Below are 20,932 nucleotides of genomic sequence, written 5' to 3' on the forward strand. Positions count from 1 at the left end.
CTGTCACCGGCCCCGTGTAAGCCGAGCGCGTCTCCTCCTCATCGCTAAGGCTAGCCCTTCACTCCCATATACTCTGCTCCAGAATCTCCTTTAAAATCAGTGTTGACAAATCCTCTCCCAGCCCATGAAGGCGGAAGAGAGATGTTTCCGAAAAGAACAATGTGACAGGTGACAGGCCCCCCAAAAAAGTTCTTGGCCTTTTAACACTTGGGGGGAGGGGTTCCCATAAAAATGAACACATTAGACTTGACACAGAGGGGGCCTTCAGGAAAGGCCATTGCTGGTCTGCGTTGTATGGAGGCGTCCAGGGAAAGCCTCGATGCGGAGTGGAAGGCTGGGCCCAGATCCTCCAAGGGTCACAGGTCCTCGAGGACCCGGCGGGGCATTTGGTCACCGCACCGGTGCCTGTGCCCCGCGTGACTCGCCTCCTGGGATGCCGCAGAACAGTGCCGACAGCCAAGTGGAAGCTTTGCGGTTATTTGCTACAAACTGCCTTTTCTGGGACTCCAACCCATTAACCTCGCTCCCCTTTGGCAGCCTGCTGAGCCCTCCCTGCCAGACTTAAAATGCAGCCAATCTCAGTTGCGTGCGGCTGAGTCCTCCAGCTCTCCGACGCTGGGGAGTGGAGACGGGGCACCGCGTCAAGATGACACTTCTCTGAGGATGGGGGCTAGCCTGGCTCTTCCTCGCTCTCCGGGTCTCCCCCGCAACGGGCCCGGAAGACTTGCCCTGCACTCAGCTCCTCACTGCACTCCTGTCGCGGGTCCTGGTATCTGTGATGCTTGCACTCACTTTTCTTTCTCACCTGTGTGTGGTTTCCTTTCTCGTCATTTTGTATTTTCAATGCCAAATAGTTTTTGTAAGGAGAAAAATGGGAGCGAAGAAAGTACAGGTTGTCTGGAAGGGCGCTGTCCCATGCAAGCCGCAGTGGGACTGCTCTAGATCATGTGCACCATCCAAGACGGCCACCGCCGGTTGCGTGTGGCTCCTACGCACCTGGCCCGGGTGCAGGGCGTCTAGGGGAGCTGAGCAGAGAACTCCTTGTTTTACTCCGATTACACTTCCCTGCCAGCACGTGGCTCACGCTGTCCCCTTGGGTGACACGACTCACCCTTCCCCACGGAGAGGGAGCAGTTGTTGAGATGGCCAAAGAGAGACTCGGGCGGGGCAGTGCTGTGGGCCCGGCCAGAAGTCCGCTGCCCAGGTGCTCACCTGGCGTCAGGTCTGCTCATCTGGGAGGCAGCGGAGCCTGGAGGAGCGTGGGCGGTGACCCCCGGGGTCAGCAGCTTGGCCCTCACCGGCAGGGGACCCCCACAGCAGCTGTCTTCACCTCTCTGGGGCTCACCTTCTTCCCTTCTGAAATAGGGTAAGACCCACATATGTCACCGGGTGTCGTCAGAACCAGATAATTTATGAAAATCTCATCCCAGTGGCTGACACATCAGAGGTCCTTACCAAACAGTAGCTGTGACATGAGTGGTCGCGCTCCTAGTCCGGGTGACAGAGTCAAACCATTTGAGTAGTGACTCTTGCCCTGTGTATAAACAGGTGCACACAGGCCGATCCCCGAAAGCCCCCGCGTGGCTCACGCAGACTTGTAAACAGTGGCGGAGAAAGGATGAGGGGCTCAAGACTTGGTACACAGCTGCAAAGGTGGAGGGCAGTGGTCTGGCGGATTCATGCGGGACGCCTCCCGCAGCAGCCTTTCTGCTCATGGGGCTGGAAAGGCGCCAGCCCGGTACCAAGCAGCTCCAGGTGCTGGGACGCCCAGCCCTCCCAGGACACCCTTTCCGTTACCGAGGACAGGTGACCCTCACGGCTGAGGTCTTTGCCATCATAGTCATCGGCACGACGTCCATGTCTTGCCCTGGCGGCGTTCTTTGCTTCTGGACACTTCTGTCCCCGTCTCCTCTGGCTCATCAGTGACGCTCATGTCTCCCCGGAGCTGAGCACCGCAGTACCCTGCCAGCACCAGGCAGAGTGGCCCTCACTCCACGACTGGACCGTGTAACCCAAGACAGAGCCCAGTGCAGCGCACACACGCTGAGTGGCCCCAGCCCTGGGTCGTGGCCCCAGACCCCCTGGTAAAGCCCTACATCCCACAGCCCCAACCGTGCATATTTTCCTTCACAAGCCTCAGTGCTCATTTCTGTCCCTGCCCCACCTCCTTCTTGATCATCTTTTCTTGACTCTCGCCTGGATTGTGTCGTCCGCCAAGTTAGCTGCCCCCACTGCCCCCTGTGCATCACCCAGCTTACAGTTCTAGGCCCTGCGAGTGACTGGTGCCACACGGGCGCTCGCTCACGGTCCATGCTGGAAAGGGCTGGAACGCCCTGCCCGCTCCACCCGGTCCCCGTGCAGACCAGAGGGAGCAGGGCTGCGGCCCAACCAAGGTCCCAGCCGCAGCGGGCCCCTCAAGCCCGTCTGGAAGGCCGGGGCTGCTGCAGGGGCCTCGCTCCGGCCCAGCCTCACGCTGGCAGCATCCTCCTCCCGCGGCCCGTCCTACCTGGACAGCCCCGGGCTCCCTGGGTCTTCGCGGCCCAGCCGCCCTACCTCAGAACGGGAAGTGCCATCCATTGCAGACTGTCCACTCTTTCACCTCTTCTGAAACTTGGGACAGAACTGACCCATCTCTTTTTACCCCTGAAGCTTTTCAGGAAATGGCCTTTCCTTTTTGTCACCTCTCAAAATACAGCCACCACTCTGCCATCACATGCCATCTGCTCAGAGTTTGATATGTAGCTCCTTTGTGAAAACATGTAACATGCGCCCGGTGAGACCGGGAGTTCTCAAGAAAGCCAGTTTCCATCATTATCATCATCATCATCTTCACCCTCCGCACTGCCGCCGCAAGTGCTCCCAGGACTCGGAGGCCACCCCACAGCCTTACCGGTCCTTACCGGTCCTTACTGGTCTTACTGGTGCAGGGGGTTGTTTCCGTCTAGCAGGTACTACATAGGCAGGCTGCAGGTGGGACATGTCTCAGGGGTCGTCTTTGGGGGATACGTGGAGCCTTGGCCTTGTCGGTCGGGCTGCAGGGAGAGCACATCCTAGCCCGGCAGACGCCGTAAGGCGCCGTGGTCACGCGGCTCCAGGGACCGGGTCTCTCCGTGTCCTCTGACCCCCAAATCCTGTGCCCAGTACCTGGCCGGTCCTCACTATCTCCTGGGCCCCCCGGGCGGGAGGAGGGGCGGGCCCCCTCACAAAGGGGCTTCATTTCAGGCAGGAAGAAAAGAAAATGTTTACTACTGCACCTTCTATTGTATCTTTTCTTTATATTTTGGGGGATCGGGTCAGTGTCTTTCTTCTGATTAGTTGCCCGCTCTCTCATTTTCTCTTGCTCCCGTGCGGTTGATTTATTTAAAGGTGTGTCAGCACGGGGCTCAAATGAGGAGCTGGGCCTCCTTCTTTCTGCTGACGGCCGGCCATGCCAATAAGTCATTTTTTAGCTCATTAGCCAACGGAGGCTGTGAGCAGCGGGCCTCCAGGGGATTGGGGTGAGGTGAAGTGATCTGCTGCTAGCCACGCTGCTCTTGAACTGGCCTTCCTTGGGGAAAATGAAAGGCTCGGCCAAGACAAGCGGGGAATCCGAGAAGTAAGATTGGTACATCAGAGTAACAATTAGCGTATTTGGCCTTGGCATCCTGGTTTCTGGGGGCAAATGGTGTAGAATATTCTCATAGCAAAGAAGTCATTACCAGAGTGTCTGTCTTTCACATATTAACTGTGGGCACAGAAGCCAGATGACAGTGATGGAGACCGTGGTCGTCCAGGATGTTAGTCGGACTGGGCTGCCTGAACGGAGGACCACAGAGCAGGTGGCTGTAATGACAGAGATGTATTTTCTCACAGCTCTGGGGGCCGCAAGGTCAAGGTCAAGGTGCCAGGGTTGGTTTCCGGTGAGAGCTCTTCTTGGCTTGCAGAGGGTGCCATCACACGGACGGAGATCCCTGTGTCTCTTCCTCATCTCGTAAGCACACCGGTCCCAGTGGAGTAGGGCCCCACTTTTATTTCACTGAACCTCAGTGACCTCCTCAGAAGCCTGGTCTCCAGATGCGGACACATCAGGGTTAGGGCTTCGGCATATGAATTTGGGGGACACAGTTCAGTCCGTAGCACCCAGGAAGGCATCAGACATCTCAAGGCTATGGACGGGGCTAAGCATGCTTGGCCCCAGACACCCAGACAGCCACGGGGTCCTTCACACCAGCCGGGCACCCCTGGCCCAGTGTCCTGAGCCCCTGTGCCCCAGGGTAGGTTGTGGGGGAGTCACAGGGCACCAATGGGTTTGTCAGGGACCCTGGCCGAGGCCCCACCTCACCCTGCCCAGCGCATTTGACAGCCCAGATTTGACCCCCATGGGCCCCCGAGCCATCAGCCCCCCTTCGTCCCACATGTCACCCCCACAGGTGAGCTCCCAGGTGCTCGATAGCGGCTGTGCGTCATTACTCCGTACGACTCCATTGTGATGGCACCAGCAGCCACCACTTTTGGCCAGTGCACCCTCCAAACAGGCGGCCTTGGCCCTGCGCCTGCCCTGCTGCACTCGTCACTGTACCCACTTTACAGACGAGGCAAACAGGACCCAGGGGGTCCCCGAAGGTGTGGAAGTCACACCGCGAGGGGGAGGAGCAAGGCAGGCACACAGACGCCACGTCTCCATTCCCGAAAACCAGGGCCCTGCAGCTCCTGGCGGTTCTCTCGTCCCACTCTCGGCCACTGTGGAAAGCACCCAGGGCGAAGGTCACCGCCTCGGTTGCCAGGGTGCGCAGTGACCAGGGGACCTGGGTTCTAGATAACGGCAAGTGCTTGCGCATGAATAGGGCTTCCTGGGTTAGCAAGACCCACATGCCCTTGTCGGAGCTCCCCGCTCCTACCAGCTGCCGTGCGCCTGGTGCAGGCGCGAAGCCCTTAGCCTTCTGGCCCCTCTTGGTCTCAGAAAAAACACTGGCGCCCTACAATCGTGCGGGGCCCAGGAGCCAGTGTGGGAAGCTTCTGTTTTTGAACAGCAAAGAAGTCTTGCTGAAGAGCCCTGGTTCCACCACACGACAAAAGCCACACATTAAAACAGCTCTGGGGGGACCAGGGGGAGTGGGGGCTGGAAGAGGCAGTCCCCATCAGGTCCTTGCAGCTCCTTCAGGGACGGCCCCCCGTAGCAAGCCTGTTCCCTGTATCTGAGTTGGTGGAGGTTCTGAAACCCTCTTGGTAATAGTCACCTCGCTCCAGCTCTGCGGGGTCGCAGGTGGACCAGCCGTGAAGAGTTCAAGCCTTGGGCCTTCCCTTGCAGGAGCCCTCTCCAAAAGCCTGTTCCTAATTTCACACACATGACATCAGAGTCTTCCTCCTGAAGAAGCTCCCAAGATAGTATTCAGCTCCCTAAAATCTGGACCCACCCTTGTGACGTATTGTAAACAGCACCAACTTTGAAAAGCAAGGAACAGTGTAATAAACAGGACAATCGTTGAGACGTGTGTTGATTTCCGTGAAGCCAGGTGAGCTTGTTTGTGGGGTGACCCAACCCCAGGCCGGAAAGTCACCCTCACTTACCTGGGAGAACACGCCGGCTGCCGGACGGGGCTCAGAAGCTGCAGTCTGTCCTCAGTCTTAGGCCGGAGCGTCCGAATATTAAAAAGAGAATTGGATAATTACAGTGAGGACAATAGTTACCGTGTTCGGGTCTCTGTTTTATCCCTGGGTGATTTGGCATTGCGCATTAAAATCCACCAGAGCAGAATAAAACAGTTCTGATTTTAATGCCTACCCCCGGAAACGAGAGTTAGCAAATTGGAACTTGAAAATCTGGGCGCATCCTTCCCCGCTGTCCCTTTTCACTGCGTTCACGTTTTGCCCTTCTCTTGGGTGATTTATGAAATGCATCAACGTATGTTAAATACATTTTAAATAAGGTTTTTTTTAATACCATGAGAAACACGATTTGTTTGGAGCATTCTTTCTCCTGCCCTTTGCTTTTGTGCTTGTATTTTGTCCCAAGTAGGGACAGGGACAGGGTGCGGGCTGCCTCCCGCCACGGAGTCCCCAGTGGGGTGTGGGGTGTGGGGTGTGGGGTGGGTTCTCAGCTGTAGCCCAGTGTTTGTCCTGGAAATCTCCCCATGAAAAGGGTCGGGGGTCACTGTGGGGTCGCTCGCATGTACCAGGAAGTGAAGCAAAACTAATCCAGATTTACTCCTGGAAGAATTTGTTTGCCTAAGTATTTAAAAACAGATTAGGGCTAACCCGACACTAGATCACTAGGAGCAATGTAAACATGGGTAAAAGGTGTAAACAGGGCCTTTCTTCTGTACTTCGGAAGGAAAAATGTCACGGTTAATGAGTTTTCTTTCTAGAGTATCGCGGAGGCCCTAAGTGATTCTCTGTGTGGTGTGTAGCTATGTACCCTGATGCTTCTCCGGGGGGAAATGCTGGATTTTAGGAGGGGGCAGTGGCGAAGCAGTGTGTTATTTAAGTCTTGGTAATGACAGTCACTCTGCTCTCCAGGGCTGTCCTTTCATCTCTCATGGTCCTCATCAAAAAGCATCTGTCCGGCTAGCAGCGCCCCACCCGCCCCCGCCCCGGCGCGCTCGCCCCCCCAGACTTGCTCGCCCCCCAGGCTCGCCCACCTCAAGAGCTACTAGTGAAATCTCCCTCCGGGCTCCTGCCCTTCCTCTTTGCCCCAGGCAGAGCTGCAGAGCTGTGAGGATTGCTGAGGTGTTTTCAGTGTCTCTTGCACCCCGTTTTGAGAAACGCGAACACACCTTGCAGTTAGTTTCTTCCTTTCTCTCTCCGCCTTCTCTTCCCATTCTCCCTCCTCTTTATGCCCGGCCCTCATTCCAGATGTCACAGGCGGCATCTTGTCCCGCTTGGACCCGCCTTCCCGCAGTTCAGGAGGCATGTTCCCAGCAGGCCGGGGCTCCTGGGGGAGGGGCACCTGCTGCAGCTCGTTGCCGCCTGTGTCCCCAGGCCCTTGCCCTCTCCTCCCTGCTGTCATCCCCTCCAGCACCCTTAGCTCAGCTCTGGCCCCGGGCCCCCTGCCTTGTCTCCTGGGCTGGACCCCCGAACACCTTGACGCTCTCCGCTTCAGCCTTCCTCAGGTCTCCAGAGAGATTTCAGAGTCCAGTCGTAACTGAGTTCGTTTGCTTGTCTTTGCCAGACCTCCCCATTGGGCTCTCTGTGGTTTCATACGTGGGTCTGTAACAATATGTTCCTTAACTGAAGCATTGGGAGACCCCAGGGAGTTCACACACTCCCTTCCTGGATGAGGCTCTAAGAGCTAAGAGTTCCAGGTCACACCCAGGTGGGGGGAGCCCACTGGCCATCCGGTCCCCTGGCCCTGAACTCCAGCAGGGTCCTCTAATCCCAACCAAAAGTTGTCATTGCTTACAGTAGAGCGGGCCTCCGGGCTGTGCTGCCTTGCGTCAGACCTCGGGCAGGAAGGGGGTTCCTCTGGCCACGGCTTCTGCACGAAAACCAAAAGAAATCACATGAGAACTCAAGGCCATGGGCCTCTGTGCACACCTTCAGGCATCAGAAACCCCCTTCCCCGAGAGGTTCTGATTCAGGAGGTCAGGGGCAGAGCCTGGGGATCTGCATTTCTATCAAGTTTCCCCAGGTGGTGCTGATGCTGCTGGGCCGGGACCCCAGTCTGGGAAACATGTCCCTCAGGGGGCTTCCTTGTGCTCTCTGAGGACACTCGTCTCCCACTATTGCACTTCTGCCCTGAGGCCTCCGGACCACCAAGGTTCTGGAGCAGAGGGGGGTTTTGCCTCAGTTGTCCTTCCTGACGGTGACCACGCCCATGTGGTGGCTCTTGCAGGGAAGAGAAGGAGCGGTGGATCCGGGCCAAGTACGAGCAAAAGCTCTTCCTGGCGCCGCTGCCCTGCATGGAGCTGTCCCTGGGCCAGCACCTGGTGCGGGCAACCGCTGACGAGGACCTGCGGGCCGTCATCCTGCTGCTGGCGCACGGCTCCCGGGAGGAGGTGAACGAGACCTGCGGAGAGGGGGACGGCCGCACGGCGCTGCACCTGGCCTGTCGGAAGGGGAACGTGGTCCTGGCGCAGCTCCTGATCTGGGTAGGTCACCCAGGGGCCGCGCACCATGCCGAGATGCTGGCGGGGGGGGGGGGGGGGGGGCGCGGGGCGCCTTGTTCTGCTCTGTGGGCATCTTTCTGGTGGAGGGTCACAGGTCTGAAGGTGGGAAGCGATGCGGGCAGGGCATGGGGGATTTCGGTGTGGAGGCCCCCGGCTCTCAGGCTCCACTGCCTGAGGACACCCCCGAGGACGGGAGGAGGTGAACAGGACACGCTCTCCCCGCCAGGGGCAGGGGGTCTGCAGAGTTCGTGTTTCTCATGACCCCTCTGGCTCAAGCGTGGCTGGAGGTGTCCCTCTTGTTCCTTTTACAACAGACTCCCAGCATCTTTGTTTTGGAGCCGGGAGGACACAGCTGGTTTATGTGGTTTTGCCTTGGCCGGACACAAAAATACTGAGCCCAGAGTTCGATGTTTGATATGGTACGACTTTACCAAAGGGCTTCTTCTGGACTGTCTGGTTAACTTCTACTAGGGAAAATTATTTCTTAAATTTCTATTGAAGCATTTGTCATAAAGCCTGAATAGGGACAGGGAAGGGAGAGTGTGCAGAGCAGGGCACTGCCTGCCTGGGCCACGGGGGGCAGCCTGCACACCTCTGGGGCTCAGCCACTGTGGGTCCCCATGGAAGGTGGCAGAAAGCTGGTGCTGAGAGGTGCCTGGCGGGCGCAGAGGGAAGCACTTGCCAGTGGTCGGACCGAATCGCACGGTAGTAGCTGACTTTCCTGCGCTCTTACGTATTACGTGTGTATTTCCTACAATGGAAAGGAATCACCTCCGAGATCAAGTGATTATTTTTTGTTTTTAGAATTGGAAAGTCAGAATAGAACTAGCAACACAAGAATTATCCTTGGTCTGCTGCAGAAAGGAGGGGCTTTTACTTGTAAAGAGCATTTTTTTTTAAAGGTTTTATTTATTGGACAGAGAGAGAGCATGAGCGGGGGGTAGGGAAGCAGGCTCCCCACTGAGCAGGGAGCCCGATGAGGGGCTCGATCCCAGGACCCTGAGATCATGACCTGAGCCGAAGGCAGACGCTTAACCAACTGAGCCACCCAGGCGCCCCAAAAAGCACATTCTTTCAAAGAGCACGCCATGGGGCGCGTTGTGGCACCCGGCCATCTGCCTCCCCTCCGGCCCATCTGTAGCCCGTCCCTGGGGGTCCGTGTCCCTACACGAGCTGAGCTGCCCCCCACCGGGGACCTAACGGCCCTCTGTTGCCTCCGCAGTACGGAGTGGACGTCATGGCCCGGGACGCCCATGGGAACACGGCACTGGCCTACGCACGGCAGGCCTCCAGCCAGGAGTGCATCGACGTCCTGCTGCAGTACGGCTGCCCCGACGAGCGCTTCGTGCTCATGGCCACCCCCAACCTGTCCCGGAAGAACAATAACCGGAACAACAGCAGCGGGAGGGTGCCCACCATCATCTGAGGGCCGCGCGCCCACCCGCCCGCCGCACCCGGGCGCCCTCTCTCGCAGAAGTCACGACACGTGAGTCCCGTCCACCCCCACCCTCTTCCCGGTGGTCACCCGCCCTCCCCCCACACGAAGTCACAAAACCTGACTGTCCTCGTGGGGCGAAGAGGAGGCCAGGAGGCTGCCCAGCAGATTCCTTTTCATAAACTCCCCTAACGACAAGCAGGAGCTCCCGGTGGGCCTTGGTTTGCTGACGATAGCACACGGCGAGGCACCCCCTGCCGCCATCCGTCCGCGGCCTGGAGACACAAGAGCACGGTGCAAGGGATGGGGACGAGAGGGGGAGGGGAGGCAAGGAGCAAGGAGAAGGGTAACTCTCCTTAACTGGCAGTTAAGCACATCAGTACATTTCACCTCTACCAAACGGAACACTCGGATTTCATCTCCTCTCCGAGGAGCTTGACGGCATAAATCAGAAGCAAGCAGAGTTTGTCAGGTTTGAAGCCCCTATGATGGTATGTGTCAAATCAGTTGTAGCTAATCTGTCCAGGGAGAATACTGGCTTCATTACACTTGTATAGTTGAGTTCTTCCAGCATTACCGCTGTTTAATAGAACATGATTAGTCATCACCGAGAAGAAAGCATATTAGCCGAGGAGGTAGTTACGCAGTGCGCTCTGATGATTGCCACGATGTGATTGCAATACTTCTTAGCAGCACCACATCATCCCAGACGTGTTCTTTCGAGCCCTTGGAGCCCTCCTTTCTAAATTCACTGTCATAATTTAGTATCTGTTTAATTTTTCAGTCCAAAGAGAGGAAATCAGTTGCTGAGTATCATTTGACTGGAGTCTCCTTGGTGCAAATACAAAATGGAAAAAATAAATAAGAGTAAGTCAGAAATTCAAAAGGAAATCACGAATTCAAGCTAATAACATTTCGAGACCATGTAGTAAACTCAGTAAAGGCATAAAAGGCTACCCCCTGCCAAACCTAGGAGATATTTTACTTCCTTTTGCCAAGGTGGATGTCTTGGGTCTCGGTCACTGCCGGGCCACGCCAGAGTGTCCCACAGGCTTCTGTGTCATGTCTTTAGCTAAGATTGTGAAAATCTGTTTGAATAAAGGAAGTTCATAAATATGCATTGATTTTTGTACAGACAAATGGCACCTCTGTTAATTTATAAATTGAACTGGATGTGAACTAATAACACGCAACTAGTTGAGATAAGAGGGTTACAGATCATTGTACATGGAAAGCGCTCCTGGCAGCAAACGCTTCCATTACTGTGATCGACGGCTTTGAAAAAGGAACCTACCCGAAGAAGATGGTGGTACAATTTGCTTATTAAAATCGAGAAAGAAAAAGAAGACACTTAGATCCTATGAGAGAAGAGGGGGTGGGGAGGCGGCATGTGATTTCGCCTTACTTAGATCTGATGCCGCTTCTGCCAGCCTGGAGGAAGAGGCCGTGGGGAAGCCGGGGATGAGTTTCTGAGTCCCGGCCCTGGGTGGTGGGCAGAGGCAGGCCATGACCGGCCGCCCACAGCTCGGTGGCACCAGCTGGCCCGCGGGCCTCGCTAACACTTCCCTGGGTGGCCAGGCCCTCCATCTCCTTTACTTGGTCACCTGACCTGCTGTGTCCAAGCTGTGGGGTGGCTTCAGACTTCCACCACCTTCAGCCTGCTGGCCAAACGAAGTAAAAACCAGATCAAGACACCTTAGGTTAAAAAGGAAGCGGGGGTGGGGGGGGGGGGCGTGCCTGGAGCCCTTTAGCAAGTCCGAGCAAGAAGAGGGTCGTCCCCCTGGCAGGCGACCCTGGCCCTGCTGCCACACAGGAGCAGGGCCACGTCCGCCCAGCAGCCTCCAGGCAGGTCCTTTGCTCTCCTACATTAAACCTTCTATTTTGTAAGAGTTTTTCCTCTTCTTTCACTTTTTAAGAAAAAAAAATTTAGGTGGGCAAAAAATAAAGCTTTACACAGAATTTATATGTGGGTCAGTGTTTCATGGACATTTGTAACCTTGATTCCGCTGCATGGAAGCCAGGAGGCTCCGGGAACAGCAGGTGCAGAAGCCACGAGGCTGAGAGCCTTGACAACAGGTCCCTAATCCTCCCTCCCCACCCCCACCCCCGCGATTTTTAATTCTGTGTTTCATCACTGTGTAGTTATTTTAAATGTGAATAGGAAAAAAAATGTCTGCCTATTTTTGAAGAACGCGTTACTGTTCTAATCCAGCTATACACATTCGCCTCCACACAGCCTTTAGCATAGAATTTATGTAGTGAACGCAGATATAGTATAAATGAAATTCTTAAATTATTTCACTGTAGTTAATTCCCACTATAGGAATGCTCTATCATATAACGAAGCCTTGTTTTGAAAAGAAACGGAATTCCTTGTAAGGCTTCTCTTTGAGATGTATATGAGTGTGTACATATTATTATATGTGTTTATAATATAATATTTTCCCAAATGACTTCTTTTTTCACTTAGCCTTTCACGACCTGAATGCCAGATTTGTTTGGGGGGTTTTGTTTTTGTTTTTTTCTCCCTTCCCTCTCTCCGGCGCGGGGACTTCATTGATTCCTTCTCAGAAAACTTGACCCCTCTTCTGCTATTTCTAGCAATGTTGATCTGCGCCAGGAGGTGGCCAGCCTTCCTGAGCCTGAGTTTGGGCAGCAGGGCAGGGGCGGTGGTGGGTGTCAAGGGTTTTCCTCAAAAATAAAGGTGGCTGGTGGCCGATCTGTTTGTATTTCAGCGTCACACCAGAAGGCCTTTCTTCACCGGCAATATGCTCTCATTCCCATCTTAAAGCCTTGCTAACACTCAGGCGGGGAAGCAAAAAGCCACAAGGGCCGGTGTTAGAAATGACCAGCTCAGGAAGGCGGCCGAGTTGTCACTGCTCCCACGGAAAACACCAGTGCATTATCTTCATAGCCTTTTCTCTTCAGAAGTAAATTCCCCTGAACTTGAAACCACCTGCTGGGGTAGGCACAGGTGCACATGGTCACCAGGGAGGGTAGCTTCACCATCTGGCTGGATTCCTTCTGTTGGCCACAGAAACCCTGCAGAGGAGGAGCCTTGATTCTGATCCTGTGGGAGCAGACTCCCAGGCCTGGTAGGAAGATGGCTCACCAAGCCCAAAGCCCAGTCATGGGGCCCCGGCCCCTCCTGTCTCCTGTCATCCCAGGAGATGAGCAGCTCGAGGGTGAGTGAGTGACACGTTCATGAGTCTTGGGCCCCATGAGCGGGCGCCGTTCCATGTCTCCCTGTAAGAGCACGCTGCGCGACTATCCCAGAGAACAGGGGAAGGCAGTGGGGTGCTTGCTGATCCCAGGGCTGTCAAGGGCCCTTGTTGGATTACTCTTGACCAGAATCCTAAAAGGAGCCCATTCTCTGCCCGTGAGCCCGGGCACCGAGGCAGGGCCTTGCTGTTCACCTGTCTTTTGAAGTTTCGTCTAGCCTGATGAGGTCGGCTCACACCCAGCCTCTGCCATCTGGCCTCAGGACCCGTCCTCCCAGTTTTGTAACACCTGCCCCCTCCCAGGGTCATTCTCTCCATCCGTGAAGGAGCGGTCACTGACCTGATGAGGGGGAGAACAGGGTCCGGTGATGAGAAGGACAGCCCTGGGGCTGAGCAGACCCGGCCTCGGCTTTGCTGCCCCTCCTGGGTGGCCCTGGCCAGGTACCCAGCCTTGGGGCGCTCTTTCCTCAGCTGTGAAATTGGGGGGAGTGGCCTTGCAGCACCCGATGACCAGTTGGTTTCCAACCAGTGTGATCACTGCCAGCCAGACACTCCGCCGGGGCTGGATGCTCAGGAAATGGGAGTGTTCATTAAGAACAGAAATGCTGACGGCCCCAAAGCCAGAGCGCCGGCCTGGAGAGCTTGCTTCCTCAAGCCGGCGCCCTAGGGAGCCCGGGACAGCATGCTCGCCAGCCCCCCTCCCCTCTGCTGAGCCAGCAGGGCCCTCCCCCACCCCCGCGGGCAGGGAGCAGTGTCAGAGGAGGGGTGAGGCTCTTTGTGAGCCCCGACGACGCCTACAGAGCCCCTCTCCCAAGGGGTGAGCCGCACTGCGCACTTCCTGGCATTTATCCCCGATTTTTGTAGTCTGAGTTTGCTTTCCCAGAGGCAAAGGAAAGGTTGAGTCTTACCCTCATGTGCTCACTGAGGTCACTTGAGGCCCAAGGTGACCCCTTCTGTCCAACACCCTCTTGGGTTGTTGGCTCAGACAGGCCTCCCGCTCTTCAGAAGCCACCAGGAAGCTGCTGTCCGCACTGGGTCCTCAGAGCGCGCTGAAGAGCACGCTTTACTGGCAGAGCGCCGGGCCTTGCGGCCTCTTGCTTGGCGTGGACGGTTGGACGGTGAGCGAGCACCACGCTGTGAGCTACTCCCCCTTTTGAGGCTGGCGCTTGGCTTGTCTCGTGCCTGCGCTTGGTGGACGCGTCCTCCCCTCTCGACGGTGGCCATGGGGTCCTGCCCAGCCCCCAGCCCCAGCTGTGCTCCAGGGTGACATGAGTCACCGTGGCTCCAGCTCTGCCATTCCTTCCTCCTTGCATTTAGAATGTTCTGGAAATAAGAAATCCACATTCCCACCTAGGGAGGTTCAGAAGCCTTGCACTGATGTAGAGCCTCTACAAGTAAGTATGATCTAGGCTCCAAAACTTCTACAAAGGCAAAGATAATTTGAAAGCAAATCCATTACCCCTCCATGGGCTGTTTCCCCCTCCCCCACCTGCTCTATTTCCATCCCTCACGCGCCCCACAAGGTCGGCATGACTTTCTAGAACTCCCCTGGATTGTATTTATGTCCTTCAAGCAAACAAACTGAAAAGCAGTCAGGAAGGAATTCAAATAGAAATGTGCTGAAGATACACATCTTTCTTTCCCAGGAAATATAATTTATTCAAACTGCCTCCTCAAACGTGGGCTTCACACATTGTGAGGTACTGTCTTCAAGTGATTTTCACCCTCATCCTTCACCAAAAAGCTAAATAAGGGCCTTTGGCATCCAGAGTTGGATTCTTTCACTTTGGGCCATTATCGACACGTTGCTTTTTTGAATTCCCAAGAGGCTTTCTTCTGGAAGTCCTGTGGTCAGTGAGTCTTTGGTGTGGGCCCCGCCCCTGCCGTGGCCCCGCCAGGCCCCCAGGTGTGTGGCTCACGGGGGCAGGGGTCTGGCTTCCCCACCTGGCCCGCTGGGGGGTGGGGTCGGCTCCCTGCCCTGCTCGGTGCCCTGCACCCTGATGGGTCCTTCGTGGTTCAAGCATCTCAATCAGGTCGCCTTTCAGTCAAAACGTGGAATTGCTTTGTTACGCAGAAGAGAGAAGGGGGAGTGGGTCAGTCCATGGAGCAGACAGGAACAGCGTCAGGCTTTTATTTCCACCGCGGCCCAAAGTGATCCCTGGAAGCCAGAACGGCCAGGCGGCTGGGGAGGAGAGAGCATCCGTGCGGCTCGGGGTCAGCAGGCCCCCGCCGGGCCCTCCCCTCCCACCTCTCCAGGAAGAAGGGACAGGTGACAGCTTAGAACTCGTATTTCAAAAACACAGATGTTCTTCCCCTTAGAGAAAGGCTGTCCTTACAGAGATTTTTTTTAAGCAATATTAATGGATTCCCCATTTCATTTCTGATGTCTGCTGCTTTTTGAGCACAGAGTGACACTTCTTTCCAGTTCCAGTGTTTCGGTGTGGGTCAGAGTGGAAGATTAGGGACATTTCATCAGCACGGGATTCCATGAGACCACAAAGTCTGGGTTTTAGTCCGTGATTTTTAAGTGCCCAAGTTCTAGAAGTAATTCAGTTTCACTGGTGTGGGAAACACCCTCCCAAATCAAGGATTCAGGACCGCAGATTTGAAAGCCTCTCCTTTCTGCATTTCATTTGGGGCCGGGGGCTGGTTTTGCTCTCAGAGGACAGCATTTGTTTCTGGGGCTCACACCTTGTTGGTAAAAACGCCCTTGTCCAAGGCCCTCATCCCATGCAAAGGGCCTGCGGTGCCCAGAGGCGGGCAGGGTGAGGCAGGCGTGCCCAGCAGCGACCCGCCGTGAGCCGCCCCCGCCAAGTGGACAGACAAGCTCGGGGTCTGGCCGGGTGTCACCCGGCACCCGGCAGCTGTGGGGTCCTTGCGGGGCAAGCCACCTTCGTCGGGGTGCAACAGGTCAGCTCGGGGCTTGTGTTTCGTGTGGGCCTGGTGTGTGGCTTCTGCAGAGAACGCCCCCCGGGGGTCATGATGGCGCCATAGGATAGAGACTCGCCTGTCAAAGCCAAGCGAGGTCTAGTCTAGAATTCATGGTCCGTGGGAATTCCGCGTCCTTTACCTTGAGATACAGGTGAAAGAAAGGAACCATCCTAGATGTAAGAGCTTTGGGGAATCTTCCAAACGGAACAACCAGGTGTTGGGAGCAGCCGCCCCCAAATAAGAGTGTGCCCTGATCTCCCCGTGCCAGATGGTGTCCACGATGGCCCGGGAAGCGAATGTCTGAGTTGGCCCAAACTCGAGTAATAGGATGTGGCACCAACCCCTAGAAGCTCACGTAGTCAGTGATGCCTCAGGTAAGCTGGTGAGTGTCCAGGCTTGACGAAAGACGTTGAAGGGCTTTCCACCCCTTGTCCAGAACCCAGATGTAGAGAGCCTGAGTGACAGGCCTCTTTCAAAGACGCTGGGGGCAGCCCAGCTGACGACCACTGCACCTAGCTCTGCACCTGACATTCCACTGAGTGGCCTGGGGGAAAGGTTCGTCCTGCCTGGGCTCTTCAAGGGTCAGAGGACAGAGGGGCCCAAGGGTGCATGAGCTGGAGCCAGAGCAGGGAGTTAGCCCTCACTGACCACTCCCAGGAGCACATCACTCCCTCCCCGCCCCGCCCCAGGGCGCACGGGCAGACCCGAGTGAGGATTGGGCTGTTCCATGGTGCATAGGCAACAGGTATGTTTAGAAACTGCTTTATGGCACATCACAAGTCTCGAGGTTAGAAGTAATGCCTTCTCCAAACCCTGAAAAACCTCAGCGGTTTCCCTCCTCCAACTGGGCTTTGGTCTAAAATATATCAAACTCTTGAGGCTGCAACCACTGTCCTGATCTGAGCACCCACGTGCTGGGGAGGATGCCATGTGGCCTTGGCCAAGGGCACTGCACAAAGCCTTGGGAGCCATGAGCTGGCTGCCCTGGGAAGGGCTGGAGGAGTTGGCCGCTCCAGCCCCAGGCACGGCCACGTGGGTCCCGAGAGTGCTTCCTGCCCCCAAACAGCCCCCCACTCTCCTGCCGGTGACCTTGAACAGGGTACTCATGGGGCCATGGGTGTGTTTCTGAACGGGAGCCCGAGGAGGTCAAGGGTGACAACCGAGAGGCATTTCTCAGAGGGAACAGGGAAGGCCAAGTCTCTGCCCACCTCTCAGCACATTTTTCTGTTTCTGTAAATAACAATGTATAGAAGATGGAAGAGTGGCCCAGGGTTTATCCAGAGATGGGTTTGGTTTCTTTGGGGGTTTTTTTGGTCGTTTTTATATTACCTCATTCAGCAAGTTTGTTTCACAATGACTCAATGATGCTTTATTTATATTGTTTGTACTGTAATTAAAACCATTGACAGACATTTCACTTTGCTTATTATTTCATATGATTTTGTTTTGATTAAATATGCCAGTTTGTATTTTCCTGCATTGGGATTTTCTTTGTGTCAGCTGTACAGTATTCTAAGGGGGAAAAAAAGAGAAAAAGAAAGATGTGTAAAGTAAAGGGGAGAGGTGGCTATAGGGTAGAGGCCTCTTTCTAATAAAGAAATGAAAATATGTCTACACTGCTTCCGTGGAGGTTTTTGTGGGGCTTGGGGGCGGGGGGGTGTTGGCCATTGGTCACGACTAATTGGATGTGTGTGCTCAGGCGAGGTAAATCAGAGAGGAGAGGTGCTTACAGAAGGGAGGCGCTAGGCCCAGGCCACCTCTCTCGAGAGGAAACTGATGCACACACACGTGCTGTAGTCACGGCGTCAGGATGATAAGGAGCATCTCTTCCCACTTGTTCGTCTCCAAGCCACTCCGAGGGGCCGTGGCTCCCCAGCCAGGGATTGGCTGGGCCTGAAAGTTCCCGATGCTTGTGAAGTGTCTTTCGCTGGTCCACGCTGCCCCAGATGTGTGATAAGGACTCCCAGGTGGCTAGGAAAGAAAACTGTTCCGGAATGCTTTTATCAATACTCTCTGTGTGAGAAAAATCACATTTTTCTCACACAAAATACATTGTATCTTTACCCCCAAACTCAGAAACTTAAAACACCCAACTGCCACCACCCAGACATCACCAATTTGGTGAGCACCTTCCAGATGCTTCTCTCTGCAGACAGGTGGGTGTCCTCCCCCCTCACCCACGCTCGCAGGGCAATAGACATAAAGCCCTGTGATCCCACGACATGTCCGTTCTGATACTGGCTGCGGAGATTTTCTCACGGCATGGGGGGGGGCCACAGCATCCCACCCGGCCACACAAGGTCCCACGGCCCCTGGCAACGTGACCCCACAATAGCCGGCAGGCCACATGCAAAATGTGACGAAGGCTCCTCGTCTTACAGGGGAATCAAAGCAAAAGGAGGACAAAAAAGTGCTCGAGGAGGAATCTGTTGCACTTACACGCATGTTGGTTCTCTTGGATCTGGTAACCGGTGGCTTAAATGAAGTAAGGGACTGGGCAGCAAGCCAGGGCAGGCACGGGCACCCAAAGACCCCTCCGGGGCCCAGCCTCCTCCTGGCCATCTGGTCAGCCGTGGTCCGTGGGTGCGTGTTCCCTCCAGGGCCCCACATGAGGCTCTTGCATTCCACACAGGAAGGAGAGAAAAGGCAAGGGGAGAGGCAGCAGCCTGGCCCCTCCTACCCAGTGTTCCCCAAAGCCCCACTCGTGGCTCCATTGGCCCCCCATTCCTTGGCCACACCGGGCGAGGTCATTTGGGGCTGTGAAGGAGGCCGGGGGATGTGGCTCAAGGGGGCAGGTTCTGGTGGTAAGGAGGGGGGAGAACGGGTGTTACACAGGAAGCACGCAGTCTCTGCCCATCCACCCTATGGTTCCCCAAAACGCCCGCCTCCATCACTACCCAGAACAGTGGCTCCCCCAGAGACATGCCCGGTGGGCTGCCTGCCCCGGTCTTGCTGCTGCTCGGCGGCTCCTCAACGTCCCAGTCGGCGCTGCCCAAGACCGTCCCCACCTTCCGTCCAGCGCTCCTGAGTCGACCTCAAAGCGTCCGTCCAGGCCCTGGAGCACTTTGTCAGACCGGCCAGGGAACACACGCAAGACTGAAGCTCTAGATTTTACAGCCGAGGGTCTTCTAAAGCGATCGTCAGCGCTGGCCTGACTCCGGTGGGACTGACACGAACACGCCATTGAGGGAAACGAAGTCGACCCGCATTTCTGCAAAGCCGTACGGGATCGTGTAAAAGGCCCTGAGAGCCTTCCCTCGGGCGCAGGAGCCCGGGGCCTACACAACACCTCCACCCGCTAAACATGTGGTGACTACGTGAATGGATTTGATGCCGTGGAATGTGCCCGAGGAGTAACGTGGCTACTTCAACATTTGCATGAGAGACGTTCGTGACTACGGTATTTGTCATACTATATGGGGAACAAGCCCAAAGTCTAACAGGAGGGGGATAGTGAAATAAATCAGTGTACATCTATAAATGGAAAGATGAGTCATTTCAAATGTATTTATCGCATGGGGAAATGACACCACGTAAATTAAAAATTAGGATACAGAATATACTCTATTAGTAATGTATATAAGGTGTCTTAAAGATCTTTTTATATCCTTATTTCATATGGAGGAAAAAAAATCCAAAATGCTTGCAGTGCCACCTCTCTGGGGAGTTACTGTCCACCTTTTCTCTGTATTTTTAAAAAGTTATTTTGAGGTACATTTTAAAGCTCAAGGTTTGCCATTGACTTTGAAGAAAGTGGTTGGGTTTTTTATGAATACATTTTTCACTCATACTAAAATCGGAGAAATGGTTGGTTAATTGATTAATAAACGCCTGAAACAAATTGATTAAAAATTAGGAAGCATTCGGGCTAGGAGCAAACCATAATTCACAGAATCCGGAAGAATAAAGTTCAAAGAGACCTCTCACTGCTGACTCGGCACATAGAACCTTCTGGAAGGCCTAGCCACCCCAAGCCCCCTGGTCTCCTCCCCTCCCCTTGCAGGTGCTCTCCCTCTGCTCTCAGCCTACCCAGCCCTGCCCCAAGGGGCCACAGCTGCTCCCTCTGCCTGCTCTTGTCCACCCCACAACAATCCTGGGGATCTGATCTCGCTGCTACCTGCATGAGATCCTTTCACAGCTCCCCACTGCTTTGCTTTTCCCTTTTTTTTTTTTTTAAGATTATTTATTTTAGAGAGAAAGCAGGGAGCAAGGGAGAGGGACATGCAGATGCCCCACTGGGCACGGAGCCTTACCCTCAGCTGGATCCCACAACACTGAGATCATGACCCGAGCCAAAGTCAAGAGCCCGATGGTTAACCAACTGAGCCACCCAGCCGCCCCCCAACTCCCCACTTCTGACAGCAAGTCCGCAGTCCTAAAGGTGGTCCCCCCCGTCTGCTTGCTCTGCCCTCCTCTCCCCCTCACCTGCTTCCTCAGGCCTCTTGGCCCTTCAAGGTCAGCTCCAGCCATGCCCCAGCATCCTGGTCTCTCCTGCTCTGGACCTTGGTCCACCTTTCCCTCCCCCTGGGAAGACCCCACTGTTTGTGGCTAGCTCCTTCTCATCTTTGGGGTCTCAGATGAAACACCCCTCTGAGAGACATCCCCCACACTAACCCCGGCTCCATCAGGCCTCCCTGCACTTGCTCTTGGCACCCTCCCTGACCTTCCCTGTGCATTTTCTCTGTGGGACAAGTCAGCCCCCTCCTGTGCCTCCCGTGGTTCCAGGACCCTGGGTCTATCTGGGTCTGGGATACTGGCCCCGCTAAGTGTCCCCTGACCCAAGGCAAGCATGAAGAAAGGAACAAACTCCAGCCGCCCACGGCCTGCCCCACCCGGGCACCGGGGCGCCCAGGGTCCACTTGCACCTGCCATGTTCTTCAGGTCGGTCTGCTTTTCAGGAAACTGAGCCTCGTCGTCACCATGGAAGGTCTGAGGAGTGCCCCCCGCTGGACGCTCGGGGCCTGTGGGGACCACGCCCCACCAGGCCTGTCCCACATCCCCCCCAGCCATCCCAAGGCATGCGGGTGGGACCTCGATTGTGGCAGGTGGGCCAGGGCCTCCATCCGGGGCTGGATGTGCGGAGCTCGCTCAGGCTTCCCTCACACAAGGCCCCCCGCCCGGGGGGAGATGCCCCTGGTGGGTCCTGGCCTGCCCCCTGCCGTGGCCCACACCGGGACAAAAGCCTCACTCGCCCGCTGGGCATGCCAGTGGTGAGCACGAGCTCCAGTGGCCCCACGTCCCCAGCACGTTCCCAGAAGCCG

The 20,932-nt window shown here is 55.6% G+C and overlaps 1 protein-coding gene across 11 annotated transcripts in view; it reads left to right on the forward strand.

Annotated features, from left to right (window-relative positions):
* Positions 1 to 17,285, forward strand: part of AGAP1 (ArfGAP with GTPase domain, ankyrin repeat and PH domain 1) — a 527,767-nt gene extending 510,482 nt beyond the window's left edge. For all 11 annotated transcript variants that reach the window (XM_027588845.2, XM_027588846.2, XM_027588847.2 and 8 more), the window contains 2 exons: positions 7,811 to 8,066; positions 9,307 to 17,285. In XM_027588845.2, coding sequence (XP_027444646.1) covers positions 7,811 to 8,066; positions 9,307 to 9,510 — 460 coding nt within the window. In that variant the 3' untranslated portion in view covers positions 9,511 to 17,285. The remainder of the gene's footprint in view (positions 1 to 7,810; positions 8,067 to 9,306) is intronic.
* Positions 17,286 to 20,932: the final 3,647 nt, after the last annotated feature.

This window comes from Zalophus californianus, chromosome 3 (assembly GCF_009762305.2).
Source record: "Zalophus californianus isolate mZalCal1 chromosome 3, mZalCal1.pri.v2, whole genome shotgun sequence".
Lineage (NCBI taxonomy): Eukaryota > Metazoa > Chordata > Mammalia > Carnivora > Otariidae > Zalophus > Zalophus californianus.